This window comes from Diceros bicornis, chromosome 31 (assembly GCF_020826845.1).
Source record: "Diceros bicornis minor isolate mBicDic1 chromosome 31, mDicBic1.mat.cur, whole genome shotgun sequence".
Taxonomy (NCBI): domain Eukaryota; kingdom Metazoa; phylum Chordata; class Mammalia; order Perissodactyla; family Rhinocerotidae; genus Diceros; species Diceros bicornis.
The window spans coordinates 2,616,437-2,638,422 of NC_080770.1; the positions used below are offsets into that span (position 1 = coordinate 2,616,437).

At 61.3% G+C, this 21,986-nt stretch overlaps 1 protein-coding gene and 1 long non-coding RNA gene across 8 annotated transcripts; one reads left to right on the forward strand and one right to left on the reverse strand.

Annotated features, from left to right (window-relative positions):
* Positions 1-1,205: 1,205 nt before the first annotated feature.
* LOC131394714 (uncharacterized) lies at positions 1,206-14,910 on the reverse strand. Of its 6 annotated transcripts, none has more exons than XR_009216223.1 (4): positions 10,366-14,882; positions 8,354-8,790; positions 2,189-7,657; positions 1,206-2,079 (listed from the first exon to the last, which is right to left on the reverse strand). It is a non-coding gene; the product is annotated as an uncharacterized LOC131394714 (long non-coding RNA). The 6 variants fall into 6 exon arrangements; XR_009216226.1 differs by having other exon boundaries at positions 1,206-7,657; positions 10,366-11,357; positions 11,651-14,879; XR_009216225.1 differs by having other exon boundaries at positions 1,206-3,659; positions 7,285-7,657; positions 10,366-14,879.
* A 3,791-nt stretch (positions 14,911-18,701) lies between these two features.
* LOC131395486 (uncharacterized) lies at positions 18,702-21,274 on the forward strand. Of its 2 annotated transcripts, none has more exons than XM_058527344.1 (5): positions 18,702-19,966; positions 20,052-20,177; positions 20,243-20,379; positions 20,460-20,588; positions 20,670-21,274. In XM_058527344.1, exons 1-4 carry the CDS (start codon positions 19,711-19,713, stop codon positions 20,565-20,567), a joined length of 627 nt encoding a protein of 208 aa, XP_058383327.1. In that variant the 5' UTR covers positions 18,702-19,710; the 3' UTR covers positions 20,568-20,588; positions 20,670-21,274. The 2 variants fall into 2 exon arrangements, with proteins under 2 accessions (XP_058383327.1, XP_058383328.1); XM_058527345.1 differs by having other exon boundaries at positions 18,706-19,966; positions 20,258-20,379.
* Positions 21,275-21,986: the final 712 nt, after the last annotated feature.

The following is a 21,986-nucleotide window of genomic DNA, read 5'->3' on the forward strand; positions in this document are numbered from 1 at the left end:
TGGGAGACGTCAGGGACTCCACAGGTGCTCTCAGTTGGGAAGGCTGGCTTCCACCCCGTCCCCTTGGAGGGCTCTGGGCTGGAGTGCAGGGGCTTTGGGTACCTTGAAGACATGGGGAAGGAGAGGCCCCGGACCCTGGCCTGGCCCCCGTGTGGCCCGAGTCTCCTTTGAGAAGAAAGATGTGCGCCCGCTATCACACACTGGAACAGGCGAGTAACGAATCGGGGGGAAGTGTGGACAGCGGAGGGGGAGCCGGGGCCCTCTGGTGCTTGGGCCGGGCTCAGGCGGGGGGCACCAGGCTGGACGCTGCATGACAGTGGATAGGTCCTGAGGCCATCGTGTGCATCCACCTGCTTATCCCAGTCCAACCCTCCAGCCAGGGTACGGTGGGGACCCCAGGCCCACCGTGGCTGCTGCCTGAGGGGGTCCGGACTGGTCCCTCCAGCAGGAGGAAGAAGAGGGCAGACAGGGAGGGACAAGCGTGGGCAGTGGGGCTTCCTGTGACCGTGAGCCTCCCCCCATGGGCCTCAGGGTCCTCGTCTGATAAACAAAGGGCCTGATCCCTGGAAGTGCCCCAGGCTCCAAATGCAGACCCATCCAGACCCAGCAAGGTGCCAGGCTTGGGGGCCCCCAGGCACCCTGCCCCCCAGAGCAGGGGGAGCTCAGAGGGCAGGACCGTGGGTGCTGCTCCCGGTTGGTCTGGGGGGCTGCCTGGGCATCAGTGTGGAGGGGCCCTAGGAGGCTGAGGGGCACACTTGGACACCCCAGAGCAGGTTCACCAAGAGCCCTTGGAGGGCAGGTCAGTCCTGTGGGGGGCCTTTTCAACTTGCTGGGAAGTGGGGGGCCATGTGCCAAGAAAATTGAGCAGGCAGGCCAAGAGATGGCGGGGAAACTGAGACAGGGCAGGAATGTCTCTGTGTGAGTCAGCTCAGGCTGCTGTAACCAAGTCCCATAGACGGGCGGCTTTAAAACGGACACTCCTGTCCCCCAGTCCTGGAGGCTGGACGTCCGAGGTCCAGGCGTGGGCAGGGCTGGCTCCTCCTGAGGCCTCTCTCCCTGGTGTGTAGATGGCTGTCTCCTCCTTGTGTCCTCACGTGGTCGTCCCTCTGTGTCCTGATCTCCTCTTCTAAGGACCCCAGTCACAATGGACTAGGGCCCACCCTAACAGCCTCATTTTACCTTAATCACCTCTGTAAAGGCCCGGCTCCAAATGAGATCACATTCTGAGGTGCTGGGAGTCAGGACGCCAACACACGAATTTTGGGAGACACAATTCAGCCCGGTCACAGTCACCATTCCAAGAAGTGTCACCACAAAAGATGGGAGAGGCTACCACAGGGACACAGGAAGGGGAGACAGGGGCACGTTTACAGAGTTTTGGGAAGTGCAGGGCTTGGAAGTACGGCAAAGAGAGAAGAGGTAAGAGCTCTCGGCCACAGGGCTGGGGTGGTCACTTGTCCCACTGGCTGGGGAACACGCCCCAAGCTCAGGTGTGCAGGCTGTGAGGAGAGGGGGGCAGTGGGTGTGGGCTCCGTCTCCCCCAGGGGCTCGAGTTGGGGCCATCACCCCAAGAGTGAGGGCCAGGGATGAGGTAGTGGGCCCAGGGGTCTGGGTGGGATGAGAGTCATGAGCATTTCCCCATTCAGGGTGATCGATGGAGCTGGGGGCCGTGGGGGTTGGAGGCGAAGTGTGGGAACCGGCTTAGTCAGAGCCGGATGTGAGAGAGGGCCCTGGGGAGGGGCCTGGGGGGCTGCGGAGCCGGGCTGCACGTGCAGAGACAGCCCCCATCTCCTCGGATCCAGGGGAACCCAGACCCCAGACTCACAGTCATGCCAGCACCCTGGCAGGTGGAGACCAGCCTGGGGTCGGGGCAGGACAGAGTGTGTGGCCAGGCCGAGCCTCTCCCCCACAGCCAGCTCCTTGCCTCGCTGTCTTTCTGCCTCCCCTAATTGTCCCCGCATGAGCTCGGATGAGGGAAGTGAGTTAACGCAGAAGTTTCCTCCAAAATAGCTCATCAACAAAGCCCAGATGGAAAAATCCGCCTCCATGGAGCACTTTGGAACTGGAAATGATTTCTTTCTGGAAATATGTGGTGTGAGAGGTGAGATAAAGGACAGGCCTGCATGTTCCTTAAGACAGAGACTGCCGACTCCGATGCCACCAGCCCCCTCCCCCTCAGGAGGCTCACCTGCACACCTTCCTCCTCGGCCCCTCCTCCTGGCTGCCCTAACTCTCCGTGGCACGGGGCAGAGGCTCCTGGCTGGTCAAGGTCTGAGGTGGGCTTGCTACACCCTAGACCAGCAAAGGGACAGAGGCTGGTGACCTCCAAACCATGGTCCTCTCGCCTCCATGCAATCCAGTCGTGACCATACCAAGTTCACTGCTGATACACGTGCATTTCTGCTGCTGGCATCGCCCAGCGAGGGTGGGGGCTCTGCTCCAGGCGTCTGCAGGACCCAGGATCCTGCCATCTTGTGGCTCTGCGCTCCTGAGGCTGCTGGAAATCTTTCCCTCTACCCTGGGGGTAGAGAGAGTGGAGGGTCCTGGAGATTTTTATGGGCCAGATCGGAAGTAGAACAATCACTTCTGCTCACGTTTCCTGGGCAACTCTGTCTTGTGGCCACATGTACCCTGCACAGGGGCTGGAAGATGAGTCCCCAAGACTGGTCCTCACTGGCCCTGGAGGCAGCTGCTCGTCCCTCTGCTCTCTGACCAGCCCTTCTCCTGGCCCCACGAGGCAGTTCCCTGGTCTTTGCAAGTTGGGCAGATCCCACTCAGGGCTTGTGAATGCACTCGGCCCCCGACCGTGGGGCTCCTGCGGGCTGTGCGTTCCCAGATGGGGCCCGGCTCCCCTGACCGGGAACCTCTTTGGCTGAGTCTGCCCTCAGGGAGCTCGCGGTCTGGGTGGGAGAAAGCATTCAAATGGGGGCAGTTATGTGTCAAGCACAGGTCATATTGAGGACCGAGGAAGAGGAGGAGGGGAGGAAGGAGGCAGCCCCCACCGCAGGAGGCCACTTTGAGGGGGCCTGGGGTTCCAAAGACAGCCTGCGGTGGCCTGCTCAAATCGGGCTCTGAGAGTAGTGGGCATTGGGCAGAGAGGGACCTCGGCAGGGGAAGAGCAGAGCGGGCAGGCCCTGGCATGGATTTCGGGAAGGGAAACAGGACGAGTTCCCCATCTCCTGGGTCAGCCCCAAGGCACAAGGAGGACAGGGAAGGAGAGGCTGGAGTGACGCTCGGCCATGAGCTGACTGTGGACCTTCTCGGCCTTTCCAGCTCCAAACCCCCGACGTATAGCCTCAGCCTTCAGGAATGTCCTGTCCACGGTGGGAGCTGCCAAGGAGAATGGACAAGGCCCAGGAGCGGGGGCCCAGGCAGGTGGCCGGCGGCTCTGACACTTTCCTGGCCGAGGTCTGCGTCCCCCACGGACGCTGCTGTGAGGCTTTGGTGGGCTTACGCATCTAGGGGTGTGGGAGAGTGTCCAGGCCTCTGGCCCATCTGCTTAGGCCCCCACTTGGAGGGCTTGTGTTGAGATGTCTGAAATATTTGTTTTCTAAGGGATTAACTTCCAGATGATTCTAGAAGGGGCCAGGAACAATCGCCGTGGTGGGAGCAGGAAGGCCCTTATTCCCTCTTGGACTCTGAACCAGCATCGTCTGTACCTTGAAAAGATCACGCCACATTCTTTTCCTTTCTTTAAGCATCAGCCCATCCACTCATTTGTTCATTCGTTCATTCATTCAACAAACATCTCTGCAAAGATGAGACCTGTGGCCAGGGGCTAAAGATCTCACTTAGTCAAGGACCCCTTCCTCACCAAGTAGAGAGCAAGGTGGCTACGTCTGAGGGCTCTGTGCTGCCTCGGCCCTGGCATTCATGGCTCTCCACTCTTACTGCGACCTCTCTCAGTACACCCCATGAATCCTGGCACCTGTCCCCACAGAAGTGTTAGCCCAGGCTGAAGTCGAAGCTTTCCCTCCATCTGCCCACTCTTCTGATCGCCCCTTTAGGGATCTGGTGAGAAAGGGGAGAAGCTTGCCACCTCTCCTGCATGAAACTGCTGTGTGGGGAGTTCCCCATCCTTCCTTGGTCTGGCCCACTAGTGTCTGTGGTCACTCGCTGAGATTCAAGATGCGGTGGTCTCTGTGGCTGAAGGACGGGGGTCAAGGAGAAGAAGGCTGCCTGGACGAGCCAGGTGGGGGTCAGTCTGCAAGGGTAGGGGAAGAGGCCCCGAGGATGGCTTGTCTTGGGGGGCGGCCTGGTGGGCTGCGGGTACTGGGGGGTGGTGAGCAGGTGGGGCAGCCCGCAGGAGTCCTGCGGACGAGACTGAGCTGTCTGCGGATTATCTTGCTGGAGTCAGAATGAGCCTGAAGGAGGGCAGCCAGGGGGCCACTTGGGGAAAACCAGGGGCAAGGAGGTTGGGGGACATGGAGGCTCCAGGGTGCAGGAGGAGGAGGGGGTGCCCCCTGCGGGGTCTCTGAGAACAAGAGAGAAACGTCTTGAAGAAAAGGTCAGAAATTGGGGCTGGGAGAGGCAAGAGCCCAGAGATCCTGGTTCCCAGCTTGCAGGCAGGAAGTGGCCACTGTGGGCCACCCCAACAGACACCCCACAAACCAATGAGGACCTGCGCTTGGTCCCTGAGCAAGAATCCAGGGCTCACGGCAGATGTCGACTGTTCTCGGGCCAGAAGTAGTGATTGAGGCCGCAGCATAGGGACGCCCGCTCAGCATAGGGAGGCCGAGCGGGATGAGCAGGGGATGAGGCCTGCAGGAAGGGATGGGGGAAGGGCTGAGGGCCAGGAAGCAAAGGGCGAGTCAGGGGTCAGCAGAGGCTGGGCAGAGGGGTCGCAGGGTGGAGATGAGAGGCTAGGAGCTAGTTGCCTAGTGCGGTGACAGTAAGGTGGACACATGGTGTGTGGGTGTCCTCAAAGGGAGTGACAGCAAACATGGACCTCACGAAACCTCCGGATCCTCGGGAGAAAGGCTGAGGCCCTCAGATGCCCTTGGATCCCTCGAACCCCAGCACCCAGCCATCAGGGGCACAGGTGGACAGAACCATGTGTCTGCTGGCCCTCAGGGAGCAGCTGGTGCTGCCCACGTGGGCTGTGCTTCAGCTGCTGACCTGCCCCTTCCCAACTCTGAACCCCCAGGTGGTGAGCAGGTGGGAGCTGCCCAGGGCAGCAGACCACGCCGGGAACTCAGGCCGGAGGAGCCGTCACACAGGCGGCACCAGGGCCCCATCTCCATCTCCCACTGGCTGCCCAGCAAAGCTCAGACTTCTTCCCTCTGCGCCACCCATGGCTTCCAGTAAGGTTTGAGCAATCCTCGGAGGGTGGTTGGTTTCTCCTTTCTGAGTCTCAGGAGAGCAGAGCCCAAAGACAGGGCTGGAATCCTCCTGGGAGCACGGTCCGCCAGTGGCTATGCTTGGAGGCCCACCATGACTTAATCGACTGCTCCAGGGGACTGCGCCTGTGGCCCCACCTCTTCATTGCACCAGGGAGCCTGTCCCAGGGTCACCTTTAATTTTATGGGGGTGGATCTCCTCTCCCATCTCAGTTCCTGCTAATGCAACTGGAGGGGGTGAAGTGAGCCGATCTCCCAGGACCCCCTCATTCTCGTGACTGACCAGTGAGGCGCCACACACTCAGATTTCCCCAGGAGTTTTGTAAGACTATCCCTCTTTTGTCTCCACCGGATCCTGAGGCCCGGCCCCCAGTGTCTTTGCTTTTGGATCCCAGTCAGCATGTTTGGTTAACACCGGATATTAACCTGGTGCAATCCAAGGGAGACATCCTGGAGAAGGAGGAGGATGTGGCTGGGAGGAACGGAAGCAGGGATGGCCCTGCGGAGCCTGGACACATCAGCTATCCATCACTGCGTGCTGAACCTCCCCAAAACTGTGAGCTGAAAACAAGGACCATTCAGACAGCTCGCGCTTCTGCAGAACTAGGGTGGCACTTGGCTGGAGGATGTCTCTGTCCGTGCGTGCCTGACTGGACTCGGTCACTTGGATGCGTTCTCCTGGCAGCTGGGCTCGGCTGGACGGTCCAGGAAGGCTTGACCCTGCCTCCAGTGCCTTGGTGCTCCCTCTGGGCCTCTCCCTCCACGCAGCCCGCTTGGGCTCCCGCACGGCATGAAGGTCTCATGATGGTGCGATTCTTGCCCCGTGGCTGGCTCCTCGTGGAGACCGAAACTGTGAGGCTGCTTAAAGCTCATCCTTCAAAGTCATGTGGCAACACTTCCAGTGCATTTCATTGGTCAAAACACCCCAGATTCAAGGGGAGGGGACAGGCTCCACCTCCTGATGTGATGAGCCGCAAAGTCATGCTGCGATGGCGCAGGGAGCAGGAAGGGTGTGTTGCAGCCGTCTCTGTAACCGGTGGACCGCACCATCGTAGAGACAGGAGGACTCAGGCCATTAGTTTGCGGTCCGGGGCTGCGCACCAAAGTCAGGGAAATGGACGTAGGAAAGAGTCGTGAGAAAAACCATCAGTCCAGCAACGCGCAAGGTGGTCTTGACTCCGCTTCCTCTTGGGATTGAGTATCTTGTCTCATTTCCATTTTGTGAACCGTGAGATAAAGTGAGGATCTGATCAGAGAAGCAGAACCACCGATCGACAGAGAACAAGGGAATTTTTGAGGGGTTAGGCCTTCGGCAGCAATGGAGCTGGGGGGCTGTCCACGAGAGCTGCTGCCTCTGGTCTGGGTGGGGACTGAGGTCAGCGGGGCAGGCGCTCAGGAAAGAAGACAGACAGGAAGAGGAGAGGTCAAGGGCTACCTGGACGCCGTGAGGACACACCGGGACCCAAGCGGACAATCTGGAGCCTAAGTCTGTCTCTTGCCGCCTTGTCTGGGTTAAAGAGCGTGCCCCCAAATTCATGTCCACTCAGGACCTGTGAGTGTGACTTTATTTGGAAAAAGGGTCTTTGCAGATGTAATAAATAAAGACGAAGTCACACTGGAGTAGGGTGACCCTAAGTCCAATGACTGTGTCCTTATGAGAAGCGGGACATTTGGACACAGAGACACAGACACACAGAGGAGCAGCCTCGTAAAGACAGAGGCAGAGACAGGAGTGATGTGGCCACGAGCCCAGGAATGCAGGGAGCCCCCAGGAGCCAGAAGAGGCAGGAAGGATCCTCCCCTAGAGCCTCTGGAGGGAGCGTGGCCTTGCCGACACCTCGATTTCAGACTACTGGCCTCCACAACTCTAAGAGAATTGATTTCTGTTGGTTTGGCCCACTGTCGTGATAACTTCTCAGAGCAGCCACGGGAAGCAAATACATACCTCAGAGCCGAGGATTCAGGCACACCCAGGAGAAGCTGGTGCCCGCACCAGGGAACTCTGCCCACACCTGGCCCAGGACTCGGGGAGCTGGAGGAGGAGGCCTGGCAGGACCAAGGGGGCCCGGGTGCCAGCACGCTGAGCAGCAGGTGACAACTTGCACGAGCTGGACCTGCCTGCGTCCTCCTTGTGAATGCAACATGACTGCTGCTTCCCTCCCACCATCCAGATCCTCCCTGTCCTGGAGGCTGGACATCCGAGATCCAGGTGTGGGCCGAACTGGTTCCTCCTGAGGCCTCTCTCCTTGGCGTGTAGACGGCCATCTCCTCCCTCTGTCCTCACAGGGTCATCCCTCTGTGTGTGTCCTGATCTCCTCCTACAAGGACACCAGTCATATTTGAATAGCCCATCCTAACCACCTCATTTAACCTTAATCACCTCTTTAAAGGCCTTCTCTCCAAATGCAGTCACATTCTAAGGTCCTGGGGACAGGACTCCAACATGTGAATATTGAGGGGACAGAACTCAGCCCATGACATTAGGCAATGCCCTCCCGTGGCCAATTCAACCCAGATCCAGCCAGGGCAGGGAATTCTGGGGGATGCAGCTCCAGCCTTGGGCGGCAGACCCAATACAAAGCAAACCCACCCCCACCACAGCTACGTGACCCCAAGGCTGTGTCAAAGCTCCCAGGGCCGAACGCCATGAAAAGTGAAGTGAGAAGAGACCTGCGGGAAGGAAGGCTCTGGGCCGTGCTTCAGGGCGTGGCAGGCATCGGCCATTTCCGCGTGCCCCGCGTCCCTCCCCCGGCTCAGGGTACGGGCCTCAGGCTGGGCTGATTCTGCCCACCAGGTCCAGGACTGTGACATACCCTGGTCATGCGAGAACTGGCCCGGTTGACGTAGGCTGGGCCTGTGACCTGAACTAGGCCACGAGATCAGTCTCTGGGACCTTTGCGGGGACCCTTAGGAAACAGGCCATCTTTCACTATGAAGGCTGCACCCATTTCCTGGGGCGGCCGTAATAGCTGGCCACACACCGGGCAGCTTAGACGACAGGAATTTATTCTCACCCCATTCTGGAGGCCAGAAGTCTGAAATCAGGGTGTTGCAGGGCTGCGCTCCCTCCAAAGGCTCTAGGGTAGAATCTTTCCTGCCTCTTCCAGCTTCTGGGTGCTCCTGGGCTTGTGGGGGCATCACTCCAGTCTCTGCCTCTGTTGTCACTGGCATACTCTCCCTGTGTCTCTTCTTGGCTTTTCTCTTATAAGGACACTGGTCACTGGATTTAGGGCCCACCCGGGTAATCCAGGATCCTCTTGTCTCGAGACCCATTATTGAATTATGGCTGTGAAGACGCTTCTCCCAGTAATGTCACATCCACAGGTTTGGGGGATTAGGTTGTGGATACATCTTTTAGGGGGCCACCACCAGCTACAGTTGCTCCACTGGAGAGTTATAAGCCTGGAGCTGCCAGCAGCTGCCAGGCCACGGCCTGGGGACAGACAGCATTCTGAAAACCAGAATAAGTGAGCATCACCACCCAGAGCTGCCAAGGGGCATGTGGGGACACAATTCTGGGATCCAGCCTGTTCGCTGAAGCCAGTTTGAGCTGACACACAGCCACTTGCAGCCGAGTCCTGTTGGGTTGGTCACAGTGGGAGGAAGAAAAGGGTTGGTGGGCCTGGGTGCCTGGAAGAGGGTCCTGGAGAGACTATCCTTCTGCCCCAAGAGGACATGTCCAGCTTCTGACCAGGCCACTCCACCTGCAGGACACCAAGCGTCCGAACAAATGGCTTTTTCTGACTGTCAGACTAGCCCTAGCTTCTAGAACGGACCAGCCTCAGTCGAGCCAGGGGAACAGATTTCAATGTAGCTTCTCCGTTCTTAGTTTGGCCTGCTCTCCTGCTCCCAGCCACAGGAAGGCCCTGCCAGGCACAGAGCCAGTTCCTTCTCCTCAGGGCAGCCCTACTCGGACGTCCTCAGCCCCTCTCGACGGCCCCCAGGGCCCTCACTGTCCTCCAGGTGCCTCTCCCTCCAGGATCCTGCAGCCACATCCCTGCAGCCTCTGTGCCCACAGGGCCCGGTCTGGAGCGGCACCTGTTAGTTCCAGTGGAGGTGCAGCCACCATGACAGGCACACCCCCGGCAGGCCTCGAACAGGCCCAGTCGACGTTTCGCTGCCGTCAAGTCTGAGGGCGAACACCACAGGCCCAGCCTCCTCTGTCTTGCTGCTCTGCCCCTCCACAGAATTTCCATCCTGGGGGTCTGTGATGGGCTGAATTACGTCCCCCAAAATGCATATGTTGGAGTCCCAACCCCCAGGACCTCAGAATGTGACTTTATTTGGAAAGAATGTGACAGAGATAACTGATGAGGTCCTGAAGTAGGGAGGGCCCTTAATCCGCTAGGAGTGGTGTCCTCAGAAGAAGAGGAGCGAGATGCAGAGGGAAGAACGCCACGTGAAGACCCAGAGACACAGGAAGAGCCTCTCGTGGAGACGGAGGCGGAGACTCGAGTGATGCTCCGCAAGCCCAGGAGCATGGAGGACTACGGCCCCCCGCCGAGCCGGAGACAGGCCTCAAACTGATGCTCCCTCAGACCTCGCAGGAGGAACCAACCCTACCCACACCCTGATTTTGGACTCCTGGCCTCCCTAACTGCGAGAATAAATTCCTGCTCTTCTGATCCACCCAGTCTGTGGGACTCAGTCATGGCAGCCCCAGAGAACTGGTACTGGGCCCACGCTGGCTGCCTCAGCTCCTACCATCTGTGCACGTCCCAGCCAGGAGAGAGGGAACAGAGGCTCGCACCCCTGGATGGGTGGCCAGCGGTCACATACAGCACCTGTGCTCGTGCCCCTTTGGTCAGAAATCAGTCACATGGCCACACTTAGCGGCAAGGGCAGCTGGCAAATGTAACGATATAACAATACAGCATCTAGAAGCTTCTAACAGAAGATTCCATCGGTATGTAAGGAGGGGAGAGGAGGGAGGGGACAATTAGCAGTGTCTGGCATAAGGGGCTAGAACAAACATCTGCGGGGTCCACCCACACCACATTTGCCCCTCGGCCCCTGTAATGCTCACCCTTAGACTTTACAGCGGAGAAAAGTCGACTGGGCCTGTTGAAGGCCTGCTGGGGGCGTCCCTGTCGCGACGGCTGCACGTCTGACGGATGCGGCTGCAAGTTGCTCGCACCCGTGCCCTTCGGATGTTCCAGGAGGGCTGCGGCTCTGGGGCGCCTGCTGCTCCATCAGGGAAGGCAGAGGGTGATCTGACGGACCCCGGGCACCGTGTTGTTGAGTGTCAGACAAGAAAGTTGGGTTTGCTTAAAGAAAGCCCGCGACATTTCAGGTGTGAGGTGCGCGTGCTATGGCAGCACCACGAGAGGGAGGTGGGTTCGGTTTACAGCAAGTATGCAGAGGAGGGGCTTCTGTGGATCTAATGGGCAGCGGGGGCCAAGGCCTGTCCAGGTGGCAGCTGAGAAAGAGGAGAGAAGCTTTCTAAGCAGGAGCGGCTGGAGGCAGGAGCCGGGGGTCAAGGAGTCCTTAGAATGGCCCCCAAAGTTGTGCCTGGACACAAGTGGCCCGGTGCCCACATGGACAGTGTGGGTGACAGTGCATGCCGGCCGGGTATGGGGTGAGGCAGCAGCTCCAGGCACCGATGACGAAGAGCGGTCAGCTGGAGGGGACGGGATTGGACCCAGTGCTGGAGAAGTGTCGCGGCTTCCTGGGGAGCCCCGGGGGCTGGGCCCAGAGACGTGTGTGCCCTTGGCTGGGTAGCTCGGCTTCTCGCTGCTGCATTGCCAGCTCCTTCCTGACTATGTTCCAGGCACTTGGGTGTGTTGACCCTTAGGTTCCCAGGAGGAAGATGCTCAGGCTGGCACGGCACGGCCACACAGTGGCAAGTGTGAATACTAGTGCAGCACAGGGGCTGTCTGGGTGCTGAGGAAGCTGGCCGGGTCTCCCCAGGGAGACCTGGGATCTGATGGGAGGAAGCTGGATACATCTGGGGTACAGGGCACGGTCAAGGTCCAGAGGTGAGGGAGGCCAGAGTAGCCGAGGGCAGATCCTGCAAGCCTTGGCCAACCACAGTAAGAAGGGCATGAAGGAACATATTTTTATTTATATATATTTGGGAGGTCAGTACCCGGGGGGAGGTTGGTACCCAGGTGGAGGTTGGTACCTGGGGGGAGGCTAGTCCCTGGGTGGGAGGCTGGTACCCTGGTGAGAGACTGGGACCCAGGTGGGAGGCTGGTACCCAGGTGGAATTTGGTACCTGAGGGGAGGGTGGTCCTCTGGTGGGAAGCTGGTACCCAGGGGGGAGGCTAGTACCCGGGTGGGAGGCTGGTATTCAGCAGGGAGTCTGGTACCTGGGAGGAGGCTGTCACTGAGTCCTGCTGATGGATATGGCCCTGGGGCTGGCAGGATGGAGGAAGAGGGTGGAGAGATGGCCCAGCTCTAGGAGGTAGAAGTGATTATCTTGTTACTGACTGGATTTGGAGGGTGAGGGAGAGCGGGCATCAGGGTGACGAGGCCAGGAGAGCCATTTCTAAGAGAGGAATGCTGAGGGAAGAAAGGCTGGGGGAGCGGCTGGACTTGGGGCTGGTGGAGCCGTGGGCGCACGGAGCTGCCAGCCAGGATGCTGGGCACTAGACAGTGCTTTGCTTTGAGTGTCAAGGTTTTGCTGGGCTGGGAGTCAGGGACACAAGTGCTGGGAGTGGCCGCGTGTGGGCAGAGGGCACAATTGGGTGACGGCAGCCAATCGGTGCCCCCACCACCCAGGGTACCCCACTCTCTGTGGCCCCACGGGGCCTGTGCCAGCTGCACTCTTGAATGTCCCATGGCATGTGACACTAGTTCATTGCCCTGTCTTGCACCCTCCGTTTCTCTCCTCACTATGCCGTGCCTGGCTCTCCTCCGCTGTGCTTCTGCCTCTGCTGCCCATCCTGACTCAGGGATGCTCCTTGAGCTCTGACCATCAACTTCTCCCCTGCCCAGGGCTGGGCCTTCCACATGTTTCCTCCCAGGGTGGTGCGTCCTTGGTGCTCCTGCAGTCTAGGGCAGCTCCTGTGATCGCGGCCTTATTGCTTCCTGAGCCTAAATGGAGCCCCTGACTCCCCCCAGTCCGAGCTCCAAGGGGCATACCCCAGTCTTCAGAGAAGTCTGCAGGACTAGCCAGATTGCCACTCCTGTACCTGCAGGGCATCAGCTTCTGTTCTATAGAGATGCAAATGACCCATTAGGATGCAAATAGCCTGAGGTCCCAGCCCTTGGCAAATACCTCCCAATCCACCCCAGGTGGATCAGTGAATAAAAGAGGTGCCCATCAACCCTGGGGAGTGCCGATCTATATCCTGACTTGACGGCCTCTGCGGGGCTGGCCAACGAGTGCACAGACAACGATTACCAACGGGAGCACCGTAGGTCCGCGCTGGACCCCACATGCTGCTGGGAGTCCAGCCACGGGGATGGCACCACTGACCTGGCTCTTGTGTCACCTGGACCAAAGGGAAGGTGACAGCAGACACTTGGAGGCATGAGGGGTCCCCGTGCCCTGGGGTGCACAAGACTGGGAGCACAGGGGACAGAGTCAGGGACAGGTGCCTAAGTCTAGAGGGAGACCCTTCCCACAGGGCCTCCAGCAGCACCGGGGTCCTGGGGGCTGCCTTGCCAGGCACAGGAGGATCAGGGTCCTTCTCCTTGGATCGGCTGCCAACCCCCACCTGGTCCCACTCCGTGAGCGGTGCTGAGTTGGTTGTGGGTGTAGAGGCAGCAGCGGCCGTGAGCCAGCAGCAGCGCAGATCCACACATCACTGCCTGAAGCGGCGGAGTCTGGGGTCCACTGTCACAACGTCCCTGTCCACCCAGGTCTGGTACCGCCGTGGTCCACGAAGGTCATCAGGGAGATGGGGCACTTGTCTGAGCCACCCCAGGAGCCTGTCAGCCACATGGCAGCCCCACGGCCATGAGTCCCCCTCTGAGGCTGTCAGTGCTGTGCTGTGGGCCTCAGGTCAAGTCCCTCAGGCATGATGACAGCAGCGTGCTGCCGAAACCTGTGACTTTGTGCCTCCAGCCCAGCGCACCGACCCCACCAAAGACAGCTCCCCAAACTCTGGGCTCTTAATTAAACCGGCATCTGCCTCCAAGGGGAACACTCAGAGCTCCTCAGACTCTAAGCAGTTGCATTAACATCTCCATTCAATTCAGGTGTTTGAGATGCTAAAGATGTGGGCGCGCCGCTGCCTCCCATCCTGCTGGAAGGCCCTGCTGGTCGTCTGTCCAAGCGCAGCCACCAGTGTCGGGTGCTGCAGACAGCCCCGTGTCCTGGGGGATTGTTAAAGGATGGGGGTCCCGAGGTGGCAAGCATGCTCTGTGACTGGGGTCTGGTTCCCTGCACCGCACTCTGGGCTCATCACGAGCACGTGGAGGCACATTTCCCTCCCGGAGTGCCCTGGGTCTGCCCTGGAGCCCATGCGCTGCTGGGGGTGGAGTCCCAGCTGCACCCAGGACCACGACCCGTTTCACGCAAGCCAGGCAGGCAAGAGGAGATACTAGGGAATTGAGGGGTCCCATGTCCTGGGGTGACGAGGACAGGATGGGGAGCCTGGGTGATGGAGAGCCAAGCTAGAGGAAACCTACCACCCCAGACCTCTGGCAGGGCCGGGTCCTGGGGCTGCCTTGCCAGGCATAGGAGGATTCCGGGGTCCTCCACGCATTGGGTGCCAACCCCCAAGCTGGTCCCACTGCCTGAGCGGTGCCGAGTTGGTTGTGGGTGTGCAGACAGCAGCGGCCGCGAGGCGGCAGTGCAGATCCACACATCACCGCCCGAGGCGGCCAAGGCCAGATCAGGTCCACCCGCGCAACGTCCCGGGTCCGCCCGGGTCCGGGACCGCAGTGGTCCACGGGGGTCATCAGGGAGATGGAGCGCTGGTCCAAGCCACCCCACCTCAGATGGCCACCCCATCTGAGGCACCCCAGGCCGCACAGTCGAAGCTGGGGAGACGAGAGGGAATACTTGGGGGCAATGAGGGATCCCCAAGCCTCGGATTACCCCGAGTCGGCTTCAGAGGGAGACCCTTCCCACACGGCCTCTGGCAGCGCAGGGTCCTAGGGTTACCTTGCCGAGCACAGGAGGATTTCTGGAGTCTCTTTCTTTGTTTTGGGTCAACGCCTTGTGTGGTGCCGAGTTGGTAGTGGGTGTAGAGACAGGAGCGGCCGGGAGGCAGCAGCGCAGATCCACACATCACCGCCCGAAGCGGCAGAGTCTAGGGTCCGCCCCGCACAGTGTCCCGGGTCTGTCCAGGTCTGGTACCGCCGTGGTCCACGAGGGTCATCAGGGAGACGGAGCACAAGTCGGAGCCACCCCAGGAGCCTGTCGGCGGCATCGCAGCCCCACGGCCATGGGTCCCCCTCTGAGGCTGTCAGTGCTGTGCTGTGGGCCTCAGGTCAAGTCCCTCAGGCATGATGATGGCAGCATGCCACCAAAACCTGGGACTTTGTGCCTCCAGCCCAGTGCACGACCCCACCAAAGACAGCTCCCCAAACTCTGGGCCCTTAATTGAGCCGGTATCTGCCTCCAAGGGGAACACTCAGAGCTCCTCAGACCCTAAGCAGTTGCATTAACATCTCCATTCAACTCAGGTGTTTGAGATGCTAAAGATGTGGGCGTGCCGCTGCCTCCCGTCCTGCTGGAAGGTCCTGCTGGTTGTCCGTCCTGGAAGGTCCTGCTGGTCGTCTGTCCGAGCGCAGCCACCAGTGTGGGGTGCCGCAGACACCACCGTGTCCTGGGGGATTGTTAAAGGATGGGGGTCCCGAGGTGGCGAGCATGCTCTGTGACTGGGGTCCGGTTCCCTGCACAGTACTCTGGGCTCATCACGAGTGCGTGGAGGCGTATTTCCCTCCTGGAGCGCCCTGGGTCTGCCCTGGACCCCACGCGCTTTGGTGGAGTCCCAGCCGCACCACGGCCCATTTCACGCAGGCCAGGGAGACGAGAGGGGATACTAGGGAATTGAGGGGTCCCGCGTCCTGGGGTGACGAGGACAGGACGGGGAGCCTGGGTGATGGAGAGCCAAGCTCGAGAGGAAACCTACCACCCCAGGACTCCACTAGCACTGGGTCCAGGGGGTTGCCTTGTGGGCACAGGATGATTCTGGGGTCCTCCTCGCTTCGGGTGCCAACCCCTGAACTCATCCCACTGCCTGAGTGGTGCCAAGTTGGTTGTGGATGTGCAGACAGCAGCAGCCGCGAGGCAGCAGTGCAGATCCACACATCACCACCCGAGGCAGCTGAAGCCAGGTACGCCCTCGCAACGTCCCGGGTCCGCCCGGGTCCAGGACCGCAGTGGTCCACGAGGGTCATCAGGCAGACAGGGCGCTCGTCCAAGCCACCCCAGGCGACCCCATCTGAGGCACCCTAGGCTGACAGTTGAAGTTGGGGAGATGAGAGGGAATACTTAGGGGCAATGAGGGATCCCCAAGCCTCGGATTACCCCTAGTCGGCTTCAGAGGGAGACCCTTCCCACACGGCCTTCGGTAGCGCAGGGTCCTGGGCTGCCATGCTGAATGCAGAAGGATTTCTGGAGTCTTCTTTCTTTGTGTTGGGTCAACCCCCTGTGTGTGGTGCCCAGTTGGTTGTAGGTGTAGAGATAGCAGCCGCCGCGAGGCGGCAGCACAGGCCCACACATCACCGCCGGAGGCGGCGGAGTCTGGGGTCCGCCCGCACAACGTCCCGGGTCGCCCAGCTCTGGTACCGCCGGGCCACGAGGGTTATCAGGGAGACGGGGTGCTCATCCAAGCCACCCCAGGAGCCTGTCGGCCACATCACAGCCCCACGGCCACGGGTCTCCCTCTGAGGCTGTCAGTGCTGTGCTGTGGGCCTCAGGTCAGTCCCCCAGGCACGATGATGGCAGCGTGCTGCCAAAACCTGGGACTTTGTGCCTCCAGCCCAGCGCACCAACCCCACCAAAGACAGCTCCCCAAACTCTGGGCCCTTATTTGAGCGGGTATCTGCCTCCAAGGGGAATACTCAGAGCTCCTCAGACTCTAAGCAGCTGTATTAACATCTCCATTCAATTCAGGTGTTTGAGATGCTAAAGATGTGGGTGCGCCGCTGCCTCCCGTCCTGCTGGTCGTCCGTCCAAGCGCAGCCACCAGTGTGGGGTGCCGCAGACACCTCCGTGTCCTGGGGGATTGTTAAAGGATGGGGGTCCCCAGGGGGCGAGCATGCTCTGAGTCTGGGGTCCGGTGCCATGCACCGCACTCTGGGCTCATCACAAGTGCGTGGAGGCGCAGTTCCCTCCCGGAGCGCCCTGGGTCTGCCCTGGAGCCCATGCGCTGCTGGGGGTTGAGTCCCAGCTGCACCCACGACCACGACCTGTTTCACGCAAGCCAGGCAGGCGAGAGGAGATACTAGGGAATTGAGAGGTCCCATGTCCTGGGGTGACGAGGACAGGACGGGGAGCCTGGGTGACGGAGAGCCAAGCTCGAGAGTAACCCTACCGCCCCAGACCTCCGGCAGCACCGGGTTCTGGGGCTGCCTTGCTGGGCACAGGAGGATTCCGGGGTCCTCCTCACATCGGGTGCCAACACTCAAGCTTGTCCCACTGCCTGAGCGGTGCCGAGTCGGTTGTGGATGTGTAGACAGCAGCGGCCGCGAGGCGGCAGTGCAGATCCACACGTCACCGCCCGAGGCGGCCGAGGCCAGGTCCGCCTGCACAACGTCCCGGGTCCGCCCGGGTCCGGGACCGCAGTGGTCCACGAGGGTCATCAGGGAGACAGGGAGCTGGTCCGAGCCACCCCACCTCAGATGGCCACCCCATCTGAGGCACCCCAGGCCGCACTGTTGAAGCTGGGGAGACGAGAGGGAATACTTGGGGGCAATGAGGGATCCCCAAGCCTCGGATGACCCCAAGTCGGCTTCAGAGGGAGACCCTTCCCACACAGACTCCGGCAGTGCAGGGTCCTGGGGCTGCCTTGCTGGGCACAGGAGGATTTCTGGAGTCTCTTTCTTTGTCTTGGGTCAACCCGCTGTGTGGTGCTGTCAGTTGGGTGTGTAGAGACAGCAGCCGCCGCGAGGTGGCAGCGCCGACTCATGCGTCTCCGCGTGGAGGCGGCCGAGGTCGGGGTCTGCTTACCACCAAATGTGGGAGTCTGCCCTGTCCTAACTTGAGGGTCCACCTAAGGCCAAGTCTGGGGTTTCCCCACAGTCAATCTGGAGGTTCACCCATGACAGAGGCTGGGGTGTCATATTAGGCAGGAGGGCCCCCAGCACTTGGTGGTGGGGGCCACAGGAGCAGAGGGTCAGCCCAGGGCTCTCCCCAAGGTGCAGTTAGGCCTGGTGTTCTCGGGGTCCCTTGCCTGGGTGGGCCCCCCACCGTGGTGCCAATTCCCTAGATGTGACGGGTGAACCCTACAGACCACAGGGACCCAGTGCCCCGCCGGAAGGCCAAGGTGGTCACCCCAGGGACAGGATGGCCAAGGGTGGCTGGGGACTTGAGGCTCAGGTCTTTGTTCTGTTTTTGTTCCCGAATCAGCGGTGCCCCAGGCGGGTGGGTGCGCGGGGCAGCGGGGACAGGGCTATGAGTCTGTACGGCTGGTCACCAGAGTGCGCCCGTGAGCTGCAGTGCACGGCGGGCTTGCCGCTTCCAGACGACGGGAACGTGGCGGCGAGGGGACCCGGGCGCCCCAACCACAACGGGGAGACTGCCCCGCAGAAGCCTCTGTGGCCACAACAGTCACTGTCAACCAGATGGCCGCCCACCCTGGCCCACAGAGACCCCGGGGTGCTTCCCTTGGCCCAACCTGAGTCCTGACACCCCCATACACACACACCCCACGAGACTGCTCCCCATGGATTCCCGGACCCTCGGGCGGATGTGTGGTCTCAGCCACGCCGGTGGCAGAAAGCAGCTCTGAGTCCCGCCCAAGCCGCCGGGGGCCCCAGCCAGGATCCCCATTAGGGGCGGAGTGCGCACCCAGTGCTAGCTGGGTGGGGAGCAAGGTGCGTGATCTGCCCTGAGGGGACCAGGCTGTGTTGACCCTGGGGGAGGGGGGACGTTTGGGACAATGCCAGGCCCTGTCTACAGGATGCCAAAGGAGGGGAGTGGAGAAGGCCGTCTTTGGAGAATTCCAGACAGGCGGACGAGGAAGTACGAGGGACATTCCCGGTTGGAGGTGGGCCTCGTGGTGCCCCCTCCCCCAGCACGGTCCCCACTCCGATTGGCTGGCAGAACAGGGCGGGAATTCTGGGCGGGGCCACCCCAGTTAGAAAAAGCCCGGGTTAGGGCCGGGAAGCAGGGCGCGGGAGGGGGGAGGTGGGGAGATGGGGGGGTCCGGGGGAAACTGGGGAGGCGGGGGAGCCGAGGGGTAACCAGGGAAGCGTGGGGTACGGGGGCAACCAGGGGAAGATGGGGCTGGGGTACAGGGAAGCTTGCGTGGGCCAAGGGTCACCTTGGAAACCTGGAGTCTGGCAGGAGCGGCAACGGGCTGAGGGGCTGGCTTGGGCAGGGCTGGCAGGCACCTGGGAGCGTGGCGGGAGCATGGCGTGGGCTCTCAGGTGTCCGGGAGGCACGGCGACATCGGTGTGGGTGTGACGGGCCAAGCTGGGTGTGCAGAGGAAAGAAGGGGGAGCCAGACATTCATCCCGGTCAATTTTGGTTTCAGGACGTGGCGGCTGGTGGACGAGGGGGAGCTGGAGAGGGGTTTGCCCCGGGCCTGGGCAGTGGAGGTGTAGCTGCAGCCGTGGGCAGGTGAGTCCCCTTCCCCTCCCTGGGCCTTGCTTCGCTGGCCTTCTCCAAGAAGGAGGTTTTGGGGAGCAAGGACCGGCGAGGAGAAGCGGCTGACCTCCCGACAGAAGGGCAGGACGAAGGCAGGGCGGTCGGCACAGGTGACATCGTCTCGGGGGGAGCTGAGACTGAGCAGGCTGGGGGGCCGTGGGCCTGTCCCAGGTGGAAAGAGCGTTTCAGGAGAGCAGAGCGGAAGATGAGGTGGGGCTGCCAGCAAGGGAGGTGCCAGGGTCACCACCTCCAGGGAGGTGACAGGTGGCTGCGGGGATCCAGCACGTGTGGGAGCATTCCAGGCCCGGGTCAGACAGGACGAGAAGGGGGACTCAGGATTCAGAGGGTCCCCAGCCGCCACCACATCTCACCCACCGCAATTCATTTAGTAGCAGGTACAGGAGCGGCTCTGGCACGGGCCTCCCAGGCCCGTGCCAGAGCCTTGAGGGCCGGAGAACGGGAAAGAAGGTGCAGTGCGCGGGGAGCCGCAGAGGGACGCCACCCGGAGGGAGCCGCGGCCGCAGGTACCGGGCTCCAGAGAGATTTCTGCAGCAAGGAGGCTGCTGCGGGCCCAGCCTGCGGACGCGCCGTTCCCACGCGGCACTGCGGCCCAGGGGCTGGCGCGGAGAGGGCCCACAGTGCACTCGGTGACACTGTATGCCTTCCCCGCTCAGCCCCCGGGACTGGCATGGCAGACAGACAGCACCCAGGGGAGTCAAGGGCGCTGGCGAGACCAGACTAGGCGAGGCGGGCGGGGTGGAGCGAGTGCGAGTTCTTGGGGTAGGGAGGGAGGTCGGGGCACAGGCAGGGGTGAGGCGCGGGGCCTGGCCTCCGGAGCCCATGGCCAAGGCGGGCCTCTGTGGGCGACGACGGAGCAGAGATCGGTGCCCCTGCGCTTGGACTGGAGACGAGGGTGAGTGTCCAGCCCACTGTCCCCGCCTGACCCCCGTCCGCCGCCTCTGCCCACTCAGCCCGCGCCTCGTCCCTTCTTCCCACAGCCAGGTCTCCAGTGGGGGTGGATGTGCCGCCAGCCACCGAAGGCCGGGTGCCAGGAGGTGCTCAGAGGGACATGACATGGTCTGGTGTGACGGCGAGGACAGACGTGACGCTCTCCGGCCTTCCTGGTAAGTGCAGGTACAGGGCGTGGCCCCCCCAGGCCACTGAGCCACCTGGCCTCACTCAAGAGAAGTCTCCTTTCCCATAGAACATTCTCGGCTGGCGCCGGGGGCGCTGGAACGCCCGGCAGGTCTCTGTTCCTTTACTTTCCTGAAGGAGCCAACACACTACTGCTGCTCTCTGGACCCCAAGAACCCTCAAAATGACAAGGTGAGGAGCGCCCCTGCTGCACACAGTGGGCAGGGCCACGGGGCCAGGGAGCCGGGCGCTCACTCTCTCCCCACCCGCAGAAATGGTGCTACCCAGCTCATGCCTGGGCCTTGGAACCGGGACTTCTTCAAGTCCTTCTAGCTCTGACCCGAGAATATGCTGCATTCTGGAACCACTACACTACTTGACTCAGGAATCGGCTCTGGAGGGTGAGCATGGGCATCCCTTCTGGAAGCTTCCCCGGCCTGGCCCGATCTGCCCCCACCCACATGTCCTGTCGCCCTCTGCAGGTTAAGCTAAAGGAACAAGACCGACCTGCCACCAACACCAGCAGAAGCGAGCAGCGCCCACGGCAGCCCCCGCCCCACCTGGGGACACTGTCTTCGTCTTCGTGGCCACCCCTGCACGGCTGGAGACCACCACCGGCCGCCGCGCCCCTCACCACCACTCTGCTTCCTCTCCCTGCTCCTCTTCAACCTTTTCTCTTGTTTTTTCACACCTTTTTTCTCTCTTTCCTTTGCTCAAGAGGCTCAAAGCATCCAGGACTCCGTTTCCCCCGTCCCCCCTGAATTCAATTTGCACTAAGTCATTTGCACTGGTTGGGGTTCTGGAACTGGCCTTGAGTCTCTGAGCGAGTGTGCGAGCGAGCTGCTGAGTGTGCCGGGCCTCCTTCGGCCTGCGCTGCGCCCGCGCCCCCCTGTGGTCCATCTCTCTCTGGGGGTGACAGGGTGCGGCTGAGTGTGTGGGGCCCCGCCCTCCCCTTGCCTAGTCTGGAAGCTCTGACCATCGAGCAAATCTTGAAGCATTCCATTGTCCTTCTCGCTGTGCGCCCCTCCCCACCAGGGCTCCACCAGGGGCCCTGGACTCATCAATAAACTCAGTTACAGCAATTTGTCTCTGGAATGGAGCTGTTTATCTGGGGGAGTGATGGGGGGACATGAAAAAGGCATGTGGGACAGGAGAGGGACATGAAGGATGAGAAGGGGGCTACAGGATGGGAAGGACGTAAGGAATGGGGCGAGGCCCATGAGCTACGACGAGGTTGCAGCCAGGGAGAGATCACGGGTAGGGCTGTGGAAGGACGCATGACAGGGGAAGGCCTGTGGGCGGGTGCAGAGGAAGTGGGGACGTCAGGGTGGATCACAGGCACCATGTGGAGAACAGGAGGGGGCTGTGGGACCCTGGGGTCCCTGCAGGGAGATGTCCCTGATGCGGGTGGCGAAGGGAGCCCTCAGCCACGAGAGCAAGTTAGGGCACCACCGAAATCTCCCTGAGGTCTGTCCTGTCACCGAAAATACCTCCTGGATGACACCCCTAGGCTTCCCTGAGCCCTCGCCCCAGACCCAAAGGCCTCGTAGAACCAGCCTAGGGCATGGGCTTGAAATGTGGGAGGGACTCACAGTCCAGGCCGGGCAGCCATGCCACTGGGAGCCCACGGCCCCGGCCACTGTCATCAACAGTCCTGCTGCTGCTAAGTGCTCCCATGGGCCTCAAGGGGACGCAGAGATGAGATGTCCCCTTCCCACACATGCTGTGCTGTAGTGAGAGCTGGGGGCACAGGGGGCAGCAAGGAAGAGACACAGGAGAGTGCTCGCCTGCGGTGAGGG